At 56.4% G+C, this 13,117-nt stretch overlaps 1 protein-coding gene across 1 annotated transcript in view; it reads left to right on the top strand.

The window, feature by feature from the left end:
- The window catches only part of UBR4 (ubiquitin protein ligase E3 component n-recognin 4), a 148,850-nt gene extending 140,019 nt beyond the window's left edge, over positions 1–8,831 (top strand). The window contains 9 exon segments of the mRNA XM_060259383.1: positions 830–1,048; positions 1,284–1,397; positions 1,612–1,754; positions 3,128–3,253; positions 3,498–3,692; positions 4,557–4,781; positions 6,196–6,286; positions 7,847–8,009; positions 8,425–8,831. Coding sequence (XP_060115366.1) covers positions 830–1,048; positions 1,284–1,397; positions 1,612–1,754; positions 3,128–3,253; positions 3,498–3,692; positions 4,557–4,781; positions 6,196–6,286; positions 7,847–8,009; positions 8,425–8,489 — 1,341 coding nt within the window. The 3' untranslated portion in view covers positions 8,490–8,831.
- Positions 8,832–13,117: the final 4,286 nt, after the last annotated feature.

The raw sequence follows: 13,117 nt of genomic DNA, 5'->3' as shown, positions 1-13,117 counted from the left end.
AAAAATATGGAGCAGAGGTCCATCAGTGGCTATTAGCCACAGTATATATGTGTGTGTGTGTATACAGGGCTCTTTTTCTAGCAGGAGTTCCTCTGCATATTAGGCCACATCCCCCTGATGTAGCCAATCCTCCTGGAGCTTACAGTAGGCCTTGTACTAAGAGCCCTCTAAACTCTTGGAGGATTGGGTACATCAGAGGGGCGTGGCCTGATATGCAGAGGAGCTCCTGCTAGAAAAAGAGCCCTGTATATATATATTTTGGCCACTGTGTGACACAGTGTTGGACTGGATGGGCACTGGCCTGATCCAACATGGCTTCTCTTATGTGACACAGAGTGTTGGATTGGATGGGCCATTGGCCTGATCCAACATGGCTTCTCTTATGTCCTTATATGACACAGTGTTAGACTGGGTGGGCCACTGGCCTTATACAACAGGGCTTCTCTTCTGTTCTTATGTGACACAGAGTGTTGGGCTGGATGGGCCTTTGGCCTAATCCAACATGGCTTCTCTTCTGTTCTAATGTGACACAGAATGTTGGACTGGATGGGCCATTGGCCTGATCCAACAAGGCTTCTCTTCTGTTCTAATGTGACACAGAGAGTTGGACTGGATGGGCCACTGGCCTGATCCAACATGGCTTCTCTGATGTTCTTAAAGATCCCTTTGCTCCATCCAGTTAGAGGGTGGAGCCTCTGATGATCAGCTTGGGGTCTGGACTGCTGCTTTTCCAAGTGGGGTGGGTGGAGGGTGGCTGATTCTCCCTCCCTGTCCTGTGGAAGCTTTTGCTTGCTGCCTCCTGAGCGTGGGCTCCCCCCTCCTCCCACAGGTGCTGATCGGGACCGACTCAATCACGAATCTGCACAAACTGGAGCAAGTGTCAAGCGACGAAGGGATCGGGACGCTGGCCGAGAACCTGCTGGAGGCCCTGCGGGAGCACCCGGACGTGAACAAGAAGATCGACGCAGCCCGGAGGGAGACTCGAGCGGAGAAGAAGCGCATGGCCATGGCCATGCGGCAGAAGGCCCTGGGCACGCTGGGCATGACGGTGAGGGCAGCCGGGGAGCCCCTCCCACGGGCCAGGGCCTGCCTAGGGCACCAGGGGACTGGGAGGCTGGGGTGGGGAGGAGCCAGCCAGCCCTGGGAAGGGAGGGGAGTCTGGGATTGGAGCCACGGTCAAGTCAGGGTCCTTGTCTTTCCTCCTGCCAGATGTTTTCAGAGGTGCCCCAGCGGATGTTCTCATCCCTGCACCCCACTTATTTGCCGTGTGGTTTTTTCCCCAGACCAACGAGAAAGGCCAAGTGGTGACAAAGACGGCGCTTCTGAAGCAGATGGAGGAGCTGATCGAAGAGCCCGGCCTGACCTGCTGCATCTGCCGGGAGGGCTACAAGTTCCAGGTGGGCCGCTGGGGGCGGGCGGGGGGCTGAGGGCTTCTGGCAGCCTCTCTGCTTCTTGGGAAGGAAATGGAGCTCTCCCGCCAGGCGAGCAGGGGCTGCTTTCAAGGCCCAGAGCTGCAAGGGAGCAGCTGCCACTGCTGTCACCTCCCCAGCCCCCAAACGGCCAGCTGTGGGGGAGCAGGGAGGCCCCACTGACTCCGGGCTCTTCTCGCAGCCGACCAAAGTCCTGGGCATTTACACCTTCACCAAGCGAGTGGCCTTGGAGGAGCTTGAGAACAAGCCTCGGAAGCAGCAGGGCTACAGCACCGTCTCCCACTTCAACATCGTCCACTACGACTGTCACCTGGCGGCTGTGAGGTGAGGCGGGGCACGTGCCACACGCAGTTCCCTGGGGGCAGCTCCTGGGCCACCATATGAGGGGGGGTATTTTTTGTATTTGTGTGTGTGAGAGCACCTGGGAGTCCTGGCAGCCTCTAGGGACTGACCCCTACTGGGGGCCTGGAGGTGGCCGAATAAAACCTGCCTCTGCCTCCCAGCTGTGGTATTGCAAGGAGGTCTCCCACCTGCGTGCTCACCAGTGTTGGCCCTGCCGCTCTCCTTCTGAGACCTGGTGAGATCATTGGGCTTGCCTGGGCCACGCGGGTCAGGGCCATTTCTCCATCTGTGACAGTTACAGGCTTCTTCCGATCAAAGGACGATGGTGCTTGGCATTTGGAGGGTGCTTTCAGTTTACAATGCATACCATAGCTTGTTGTGATCCTGACAAGAACCTTGTGAAGCAGGGCACTGTTATGACTCCCCACCACTGAAAATTGGGGAGGGGGAGAGTAGCACCTTGTGAGGAAGAGGCAAGCTTTGATCCAGCACCCTCCCCCCCCCCCCAGACCCATGTCATTCACCCTGCTGCTGGAGGGAGAGCCAGTTTGGTGTAGTGGTGAAGTGTGCGGACTCTTATCTGGGAGAACCGGGTTTGATTCCCCACTCCTCCCCTTGAAGCTGCTGGAATGGCCTTGGGTCAGCCATAGTGGTTAAGTGAGCAGACTCTTACCTGGGAGAACCGGGTTTGATTCCCCATTCCTCCCCTTGCAGCTGCTGGAATGGCCTTGGGTCAGCCATAGCTCTTGCAGGAGTTGTCCTTGAAAGGTCAGCTTCTGGGGGTGCTCTCTCAGCCCCACCCACCTCACAGGTTGTCTGTTGTGGGGGGAGGAAAATAAAGGAGATTGTAAGCCGCTCTGAGTCTCTGATTCAGAGAGCAGGGTGGGGTATAAATCTGCAATTCTTTTTTTTTCTTCTCTGGGAGAACCGGGTTTGATTCCCCACTCCTCCACTTCCAACTGCTGAAAGGGCCATGGGTCAGCCATAGCTCTTGCAGGAGTTGTCCTTGAAAGGGCAGCTTCTGGGAGAGCTCTCTCAGCCCCACCCACCTCACAGGGTGTCTGTCGTGGGGGGAAGAAGATAAAGGAGATTGTAAGCCGCTCTGAGTCTCTGATTCAGAGGGAAGGACGAGGTATAAATCTGCAGTCGTCGTCTTCTGCTGCCGCTACTGCATTTGCCTCAGGCAGGTGGGGGTGGTGGGTGATGCTTGTCCAGCCTCCTCAGCTTGGGTGAAAGTCCCGCAGAGTCCTCAGTGGGGACTGACTGGAGCAGAGCAGACCTGCAGGCTTCTTCCAGGGCCTTGGTTGAATTCGGTTCTTTCCAAGGGGCCTGACCTTCCTTCCTTCTCAACGCAGGCTGGCCCGCGGGCGGGAGGAATGGGAAAGCGCAGCCCTGCAGAACGCCAACACCAAATGCAACGGGCTTCTGCCAGTGTGGGGCCCTCATGTTCCAGAATCTGCTTTTGCTACCTGCTTAGCAAGGTGAGTCTGGGAGCAGCGGTGTTGCCCAATATGCCTTACTGGGGCAGGGGCAGTGTGGAGTCCCCCAAAATATTGTGGGGGTGGGGGGGGAGCAGGCCTTGCCCTTGGAACCCTGCTGTCCTGCCAGAAGACGGTCTCATCCCTTTCTCGCCTTCCCCAACGTCAGCTTTTCTACGCCCTGAAAGCTCCCTGCCTGGGTGTCAAAGCTGCAGCCTAATTGGGGGAGGGGGGGCTTTTTCCGCAGACACAACACGTACCTCCAGGAGTGCACAGGCCAGCGGGAGCCAACGTACCAGCTCAACGTCCACGACACCAAGCTGCTGTTCCTGCGGTTCGCCATGGAGCAGTCGTTCAGCGTGGACACGGGCGGCGGGGGGCGGGAGAGCAACGTCCACCTCATCCCCTACATCATTCACACGGTGCTTTACGTCCTCAACACGTCAGTACCGCTCCCCACCCCCACCCCGTTTTTTTCTCTTGGCTGCTTTTCTGGGCTGGCGCAGGCCCCTTGCTTGGAGCCTGCGCAAGGGCTCTGCTGAGCCAGGCTGGGGTGGAGAAGTTTGTAAGGGCTGGGCATTGCAAGGGGTGGAACCAGTGCCACAGCCCGCCTTGCTGCAAATCAGGGAGTGGGGCCGTGGACAAGGCCATGGCAAGAACTGAGGTTTGCCTCCTCAAGGGCCTAGCTTCAGGGTTTGGGTAGCAGAGGCTGGGAAAGGCCCCAGTGGCCTGAGGCCCTCCGTCTCCTGCAGCTCCCAAGGATTTGGGCTTTGCTTTGCTCTCGTTGCAGGAGGGGGACTAGAGAAGAAGGGTTTCCCTCTGCTGGTGGGTGCAGAGGCTGGGAAAGCCGGAAGAGGGTTGAGCCAGGCGTGGCCTGTGAGATGACAGCCAGCAGCCCTGGCCTTTCTCGCCTCTGCCCTCCACGAAGGCCAGGCCCGATTAGAGGATTTGCAGAGGGCCGTGGAGGTGTCTAGGGGATGCTTGCGCAATCCATAGCTGGGTCCCTTCTCTGAGATTTCAAGTGGTCTTGCTCAAGGCAAGACTGTGTGCGAGAGCCTTTAAGTAGCTAGACAGTTTGCAGCCAGAGATGTGCTTGGTCAAATGCATGAAGCAAAGGTGGGAGGTGTGACCCTCTGGTGGATGGAGCAGGCGGGAAGAGAGGAGGGCGTCTGAGGAGGGGAGCATCTGTCTGTTCTGGAGGGCCTGGGAATCTTATTGCTCTCTGAGCAGAGTGCAGCTGTGAGCCTGCACGTGTGTGTGTGTGTGGTGGAAAAGATACCATTGGGTGTTGGGGCCTTCCCCGCAGGACGCGAGCCACCTCCCGCGAAGAGAAGAACCTGCAGAGCTTCCTGGAGCAGCCGAAGGAGAAGTGGGTGGAGAGCGCCTTCGAGGTGGACGGGCCCCATTACTACACGGTGTTGGCGCTGCACATCCTGTCCCCGGAGGAGTGGAAGGCCATGCGCATCGATGTCCTCAGGAGGCTGCTGGTGGTCTCCCAGGCCCGCGTGGTGTCGCCAGGGGGGGCCAGCAGGTGAGCCCGGCGCCTTATCCCTTTCGTCGCCTGGGGTGACACTCCTGCCCTGCCTGGGGAACTCTCCGGCTGAGAGCGCAGCTGGCTCTGCAGGAGCCTCTCAGGAATTTACTTCCTGATGGAAGTGCTGCAAGATCTCCAGTGGAGACCCATAATCTGTCTGTCATCTGTCTGCTGATCTGTCATCTACCCTGTTTCCCTGAAAATAAGACCTACCCAAAAAATAAGCCCTAGCAGGATTTCTATGCATTTGTTAAATATAAGCCCTACCCCGATAATAAGACCTAGTGATGGGCGTTGCAAAAAATTCAGGATGGAATTCCGGGTCTGGAGAGTTATGACAGTGTCCCAGAAGATGACTTAACTGTATTTGAATAAATGCAGATTGTTGTATCATACTTAATAAAAAATATCAGTTTGGTGTGGAGAGCCAGTTTGGTGTAGTGGTTAAGTGTGCGGACTCTTATCTGGGAGAACCAGGTTTGATTCCCCACTCCTCCACTTGCACCTGCTGGAATGGCCTTGGGTCAGCCATAGCTCTGGCAGAGGTTGTCCTTGAAAGGGCAGCTGCTGTGAGAGCCCTCTCAGCCCCACCCACCTCACAGGGTGTCTGTTGAGGGGGAGGAAGGGAAAGGAGATTGTGAGCCGCTCTGAGACTCTTCGGAGTGGAGGGCGAGATATAAATCCAATATCTTCTTCTTCTATCAACTATCTATCATCTGCCTGTCTATCAGCTATTTAGCTATCACCTATCTAACATCTGTCTATCATCTGTCAGTCATCTATTTAGCTATCGTCTGTCTGTCTATCATCTGTCTGTCTTATCTTTGATCTTATTTTATCTTGTCCCATAGATCCTAAAGATCAAGGTAGCCCCCTGTGCGAACACCAGGTCGTTACCGACCCCTGGGGTGACGTCGCAGGACATTTCCATGGCAGACCCTTTACGGGGTGGTTTGCCATTGCCTTCCGCAGTCTTCTGCCCTTGTCCCACACTGTAGCCGCAACACAACACTGGCTGGCAGGGAGGCAGAGGAGGCAAATGCCCAGGGGGACGCAGAGCAGTAGTGGCTGGTGACTTGCCAGCCCTGAGGCAGGCCTGCTTTTTAAAACACGCATTGCCGTAGAAATGAGAGGCGGCGTGCATTTCACAACCCTGCCAGAGTCGGCGTTGCACGACATCCTTGCAGTTGTATCCGCAGCCTGTTCAGTAGTCGCTTGACGGTGAGAAAGCCAGCCCTGCCCCAGCTGCAGCCTGCTGCGTGCATGCCCTCTCACATCTGCACTTCCCCGCATGTTTTATTGATGGGCTTGTGGCTCTTCGCACCGCCAGATTATTCGTCAGCAGGATCATAGGCAGCAGCTGAAAGCAATTAATTCCAGGGCTTGAACTCCCATTTCATCTCCTTCTCAGGCTAACGGACAAAACGGTGAAGGACTACGCTGCCTATCGCTCGGGCCTCCTCTTCTGGGCCCTCGTGGATCTGACTTACAACATGTTCAAAGTAAGGAACTCGCCACCGGCAGCATTTCCCTGGAGCCCCCCTCAGACATGCACACTATGGGGAGCATAGCCATGAAACCAGGCATAAGAACATAAGAACATAAGAGAAGCCATGTTAGATCAGGCCAATGGCCCATCCAGTCCAACACTCTGTGTCACACAGTGGCAAAAAATTTTTATATATACACACACACTGTGGCTAATAGCCACTGATGGACCTCTGCTCCATATTTTTATCTAAACCCCTCTTGAAGCTGGCTATGCTTTTGGCCGCCACCACCTCCTGTGGCAGTGAATTCCACATGTTGATCACCCTTTGGGTGAAGAAGTACCTCCTTTTATCTGTTCTAACCCGACTGCTCAGCAATTTCATTGAATGCCCACAAGTTCTTGTATTGTGAGAAAGGGAGAAAAGTACTTCTTTCTCTACTTTCTCCATCCCATGCATTATCTTGTAAACCTCTATCATGTCACCCCACAGTCGACGTTTTTCCAAGCTGAAGAGCCCCAAGCGTTTCAACCTTTCTTCTTAGGGAAAATGTTCCAGCCCTTTAATCATTCTAGTTGCCCTTTTCTGCGCTTTTTCCAATGCTATAATATCCTTTTTGAGGTGCGGCGACCAGAACTGCACACAGTACTCCAAATGAGACTGCACCATCGATTTATACAGGGGCATTATGATACTGGCTGATTTGTTTTCAATTCCCTTCCTAATAATTCCCAGCATGGCGTTGGCCTTTTTTATTGCACACTGTCTTGACATTTTCAGTGAGTTATCTGAGTTTCAGTGAGGCATTAGGCATGTGAATGGAGGTCAGGGCTGGCCTTGCCACAAGGCAGTTACCTAGGGTGCCAGCCTTCTGGGGGCGCTGCATTGGGTACTCCCCATGTGACTCGGTGACATCATCAATGCGGGGGCAGGGAGCAGAGGTCCATCAGTGGCTATTAGCCACAGCTTATCGTTAGAATGTGATGCTCTGTCTTCTTGGTGCTTGGGAGAGGGGCACAGTGGGAGGGCTTCTAGTGTCCTGGCCCCACTGATGGACCTCCTGATGGCACCTGGGTTTTTTGGCCACTGTGCGACACAGTGTTGGACTGGATGGGCCATTGGCCTGATCCAACATGGCTTCTCTTATGTTCTTATGGAACTCTGTGTTTGGGGCAGTGATGCTCTGTATTCTTGGTGCTGGGCGGGGGGAGGCAACAGTGGGAGGACTTCTAGTGTTTTGGCCCCACTGATGGACCTCCTGATGGCACCTGGGTTTTTTTGGCCCCTGTGTGACACAGAGTGTTGGAATGGAGGGGCTATTGACCTGATCCAACATGGCTTCTCTTAGGTTCTCGTATGTTCTTATGGGGGGTGCTTGAAATTAGCCTTGCCTAGGATTCCAGACAGTCTAGGACCAGCCCAGATGGGAGTTCCCTCCTTGTTTGGCCCCAGAAAAAGGGAGATTCCTCGCTCTTAATTTTCTAAGTCTCCTGCACCCTAGCAGGTGAGTTGAGCCCCCTCTCTCTCGCAAGGCGCTCTGGCCTCAGCAGCCTTCTTTCTCCTCCCGCTCAGAAGGTGCCTACGAGTAACACAGAGGGGGGCTGGTCCTGTTCCCTGGCGGAGTACATTCGCCACAACGACATGCCCATCTACGAAGCGGCGGACAAAGCCCTCAAGACCTTCCAGGAGGAGTTCATGCCTGTGGAGACCTTCTCGGAATTCCTGGATGTGGCTGGTTAGTGCTGATTCTTGTTCAAGTGTGCAGCTTGGCTCGCTTGTTTGAGGGATCTGCAAGCGGTGGGTGGAGCTCTAGGCCTCAGCTTCACCAGCAGAAGGTTCTCTGTTCAGTTCTCTGTTCAGTCCGGCAGCAGCAGCAGGGCTGGGAAGACCCAGGCGAAGCGTTGATCGTGCCGGCTTGGAGGGGTGCTTTGTCCTCAGTTGGCAGGCCCTGGAGGTTTGCCTGGAGTTGCCTGATGTAGGGAACGGGGGCAGCTGGGCCTGGGCCAGAGGGCCTTCGAGTTGCCCGGAATTCTCTTCTTGTACTTTGGGCTGGCGGCCGAAGCTGAGAAGGAGGGTGCTGAGGGAAGCGAGGCAGGGAGAGGGGACGAGGCGCCCTGCCTCTGCACTGACTGGAGCTGCTTTGATTCCAGGGCTGTTGTCTGAGATCAGCGACCCAGACACCTTCCTCAAGGACCTCCTCAACTCCATCCCCTGAGCCTCCGGCCCGGAGCGGCACCGCAAAGACACCAGGACGTGCTGCCCGCCTCGTCGCTCCCCATGTTCCGCCTCTCCCCTCCTCCCCCCCTCGCAAGAGCGTCGTAGTTTTCCTCCGGCACCCTCCCCCTCCTGCTTTTGTTCATTCGCTCCCTTCAGTCTTGTTCTCGGAATGACGTTGGATTTTGGCCTGTTCTCTCTCCGGGGCCCTCCTTGCTTCTCGGCACATTCTTCCCAGCAGGGATTGTCCCAGGATGTGCAGGATCCAAGCCAGCCCCGGCCCGTGCTCCAGCTGCTGTGTGCGTATGACTGTTTGACCAGTCAATAAATACGTTAAATACGAGGCGTCGGGAATGAGTTTGGCCAATGGGGCAGCCTGTCCAGGGGGAGGGGGGAGGGACCCTCCTGCTTTGCTCTCCTCTCCGCTGGGAAGGCCCCTTTTGCCCAGCCGAGGGGCTGCAGCAGGAAAGGCCTTGCTCTCTTCCGGCGGGGAGCCCCCTCAGAAAGAAGCTGAAACGGCTGCCTGATGAGCAGGCTGCTGGGTGGTGTTTCCCAGGCTCTTGAAGCCCTGCCGTTTGGGGGGGGGGAGTCTGCGAATTCAAGCCCACGGTCAATTCCCTTTGAGGAACTCTGTTGGCTGGCCCTCTCTGCCGTGAGGAGGAAAGCGAAGGCCTGGCCCTGTTCAAGGAGGACCGGCAAGGCTCCCCTCCCCCGGATACAGGCCCTTTCCAGGGGGAGGGGCTCGCTTTCCCTTTGTCTCAGCCCTGGGACTTCAGCAGAGAACGGGATGGGTTCAGAGCTGACCTTTTGTCTGCTCTCCCGAGATTTCCCCCCCCACACCCTTCTGGCCTGCATAGAAAAAGAAGCGATCTGGCTATAACCGGTTTCCCACTCACCATACGCCGCTCTCACGTTCCTCTTCTCAGCAGGGCTCCCTTCTGATTTCACATTATCTCCCCCAGGGCTGCAAGGAATGTCGGTGTTTTTACACGGCAAACGGAAACTGCTTTTTAGAGATTTCTGTTTGCTGTCCCAGGATGTGCAGGATCCAAGCCAGTCCCGGCCCGTGCTCCAGCTGCTGTGTGCGTGTGACTGTTTGACCAGTCAATAAATACGTTAAATACGAGGTGTCGGGAATGAGTTTGGCCAATGGGGCAGCCTGTCCAGGGGGAGGGACCCTCCTGCTTTGCTCTCCTCTCCGCTGGGAAGGCCCCTTTTGCCCAGCCGAGGGGCTGCAGCAGGAAAGGCCTTGCTCTCTTCCGGCGGGGAGCCCCCTCAGAAAGAAGCTGAAACGGCTGCCTGATGAGCAGGCTGCTGGGTGGTGTTTCCCAGGCTCTTGAAGCCCTGCCGTTTGGGGGGGGGGGGGGGGGGTCTGCGAATTCAAGCCCACGGTCAATTCCCTTTGAGGAACTCTGTTGGCTGGTCCTCTCTGCCGTGAGGAGGAAAGCGAAGGCCTGGCCCTGTTCGAGGAGGACCGGCAAGGCTCCCCTCCCCCGGATACAGGCCCTTTCCAGGGGGAGGGGCTCGCTTTCCCTTTGTCTCAGCCCTGGGACTTCAGCAGAGAACGGGATGGGTTCAGAGCTGACCTTTTGTCTGCTCTCCCGAGATTTCCCCCCCCACACCCTTCTGGCCTGCATAGAAAAAGAAGCGATCTGGCTATAACCGGTTTCCCACTCACCATACGCCGCTCTCACGTTCCTCTTCTCAGCAGGGCTCCCTTCTGATTTCACATTATCTCCCCCAGGGCTGCAAGGAATGTCGGTGTTTTCACACGGCAAACGGAAACTGCTTTTTAGAGATTTCTGTTTGCTGCGTGAAAACCCCGATGTTCCTTGCAGCCCCTGGGGAGACAGTGTGAAATCGGAAGGAAGCCCCACTGAGAAGAGGGACGTGAGAGTGGCGTAAGGGGAGTGGGAAACCGGCCTATGTTTTTAACAGTCAGCCTCTCAGATGTGATGTTAGCGCACAGTGCCCAGAAAGGCCTGCCTGCTGAATTGCCCTGTTCTCTGTGCACTTTCAATGTGACGCGTTCTTCAGCCCCGCCATCCAGAGCGATTCCATTGTGTACCTGACCGGTGGCAACTTTGGGCGGGGGCCGATCAGATCAGGCGGAGGCGCCCTTTCTTGGCTGGCGCTCGTCCCGGTTTCCTCATTACCCGGGTTAATTAATTAGCTCTCCTGTGAGAACCAGGGAAGGATCGGCACGGTGGGGGGTCTTTGCCTGGAGGCCGGTCACGCGGCCGGGGGAGGAGGAGGAGGGAGGAGGAGGAGGAGGGAGGACTTACTCTGCAGTTGGCTTCAGAGCTGCGATGTCCGGAGGTGGCAGCTGAACCCTGCCAAGGAGGGCTTTGTTGAGACTCGCCTCGCTTGTGTGCCAATCAGCAGTAGCAGAATCCAAAGTCCCTGCCTGAAGCAGCTTACAGTTTCAGTGCAGGCAGTGGAGGGGGGAGGGTGATGCTAGAGATTGTGGGGAAATCAGTGCCGGATGAAGCCCTGTGGAGGCGGCTGAAATCTTGGGGGTCCCCTTCGCAAATGATCTCTGAGTTGGCGCACCCGCCACCCCTGCCTGTGGCCCCCACTGCAGGCACCTTCTGAAAAGCCCCTTTGACAAAGCTGCAGGGGAGAGGCAAACTTGGCAAGGAATGGCTCAGTTGCTGGTTGCAGGTGCCGGCCGGGAAGGCTGCAGACGGGGGGAACTGGCTGAAAAAAAACGGGTCTGGGGGCCCATAGGCCAGTGCCTACCTGGCCTATTTGTTAATCCGGCCCTGGAGGAAATGCAGCTCTGAGTAGGTTGGCTTTCTGTTGGGGAGGAGGAGGGCCGAGAGCCTGTGGGGCCCTTGCTGGGCTGGGCCTGCAGCTGCCGGGCCCCAGGGGCTCCTCTCGCATCCCAGCAGGCGCCCCAGAGCCAAGCCCCAGCCCTCGAGCTGAGGCCAAGGCCTGGGGCTGCCCATGGTGGCTGCGTCTCGGAGGACGATCCCGGCCCGTGAGCGTCCTTTGCACAGCCACCTTTGGGCCGCTGCCGATCAACGTGACCCGGGAAGCACTGATGCCCAACCGTGCCGGCTTACCTCAGCCCCTGTGCCCCCAGCCCAAATGCCAAGGAAGCATCACATTTCTGTATCCCTCTGCAACACGCTGCAGCGGAGGTAGAGGTGGAGCGAGAAGCCAGCTTGAGAGACACGAAGCTCCTGCGCTCTTGGCAAGGCCCCTCCCCCGCCCTTCACACGGCGGAGCCTTGATGTGGTTTGCCTGAGGTGCCAGTCAGATGTCGGCGTGCTCTGCCCGCCTGGTAAAAGAACGTGGCCCTGCCGCCACGTTTCCCTCTCGCCCTGCGTTTGGGGCCAGGCCCTGGAGGCAAGGCGTCTTGGGAACCAGGGAGGCTGGTGGGAGAAGGAGGAGCAAGGGCTGAGCATCTGGCCTGGTGGGTAGCTGATGCCCCCTGGGGGTCCCGGGTCAGGGAGAGGCTGAACTGCAGGGCCGCTGGCTTTTTCCGCTCATCAGCCACAAATGGCCTGCCATGGGGTTTTGAAGGCAAGAGATGTTCGGAGGTGGCTGGCCGTTGCCTGCCTCTGGGTCGTGACCCTGGGCTTCCTTGGAGGTCTCCAACCGTAGGGTTGCCAATCCCCAGGTGGGGACGGGATCCCCTGGTTTGGAGGCCTTCCCTCCTGCTTCAGGGTCGTCAGAAAGCAGGACAGGGGCTGCGGAAGGAAATATCTGCTGGGCACTCCATTATTTCCTATGGAGATCGATCCCCATAGGGTATAATGGAGAATTGATCTGCGGATGTCAGGGGAGGCTGTTTTTTTTTTTAGGTAGAGGCACCAAATTTTCAGCATAGCATCCAGTTCCTCTCCCCAAAATACCCTCCCAAGTTTCAAAAGGATTGGACAAGGGGGTCCAATCTGTGATTCCCAAAAGATGGTGCCCCTCTCCGTCATTATTTCCAATGGAGGGAAGGCATTTAAAACATGTGCGGTCCCTTTAAATGTGGCCAGAACTCCCTTTGGAGTTCAGTGATGCTTGTCACACCCGTGCTCCTGGTTCCACCCCCAAAGTCCCCAGATATTTCTTGAATTGGACTTGGCAACCCTAACTAACCAGGGAATATATTTTAACTTTAAGCTAATCAATTTTAATTGAGTTAAATCCTTCCCGAACTTCAGCATCCAGGGTGGAGTTTACAGATTTAAACAAAAAGCAAGGGGAGCAAATCAGTCCATTCCCCCCTCCCCCCGCACACACCCCTGGTCCTCTCTAGGACAGGGCAAGGCACCTTTGCTGCTTCTGGGCCATCTTGATGCCAGATGCAACCACCACTTCCTGTCCCATGCCCCTGAATTGCAGGCAAAGGGGGGGAGTAGGGAAGAAAGGACAGGGGGGGACCGGAGGGGGGAAGGTTTCACCCAGACAGGAAGTGTTGAGGGGTGCTGAGTCTCCCTGCCCCAAATCTTCTAGAGCCCTGCTGAGTTACAGTATTTCAGTGGAACGGCATCAAGAGATGCTCCCTTTCAAAGTCACTGGTGCTGTGCATCTTGTGTCCTTCTGGAAACCTTTTGTCTTGAGCAACTTAATTCTCCCTCTTGGGCAGAGGACAGGCCTTTCCCGCAAGCAAGTTCTGAAATGCTTACA

This window comes from Heteronotia binoei, chromosome 18 (genome assembly GCF_032191835.1).
Source record: "Heteronotia binoei isolate CCM8104 ecotype False Entrance Well chromosome 18, APGP_CSIRO_Hbin_v1, whole genome shotgun sequence".
Classification (NCBI taxonomy): Eukaryota; Metazoa; Chordata; class Lepidosauria; order Squamata; family Gekkonidae; genus Heteronotia; species Heteronotia binoei.
Note: the sequence above shows the minus strand (reverse complement) of the source record. Positions and strands in the feature narration are given on the sequence as shown.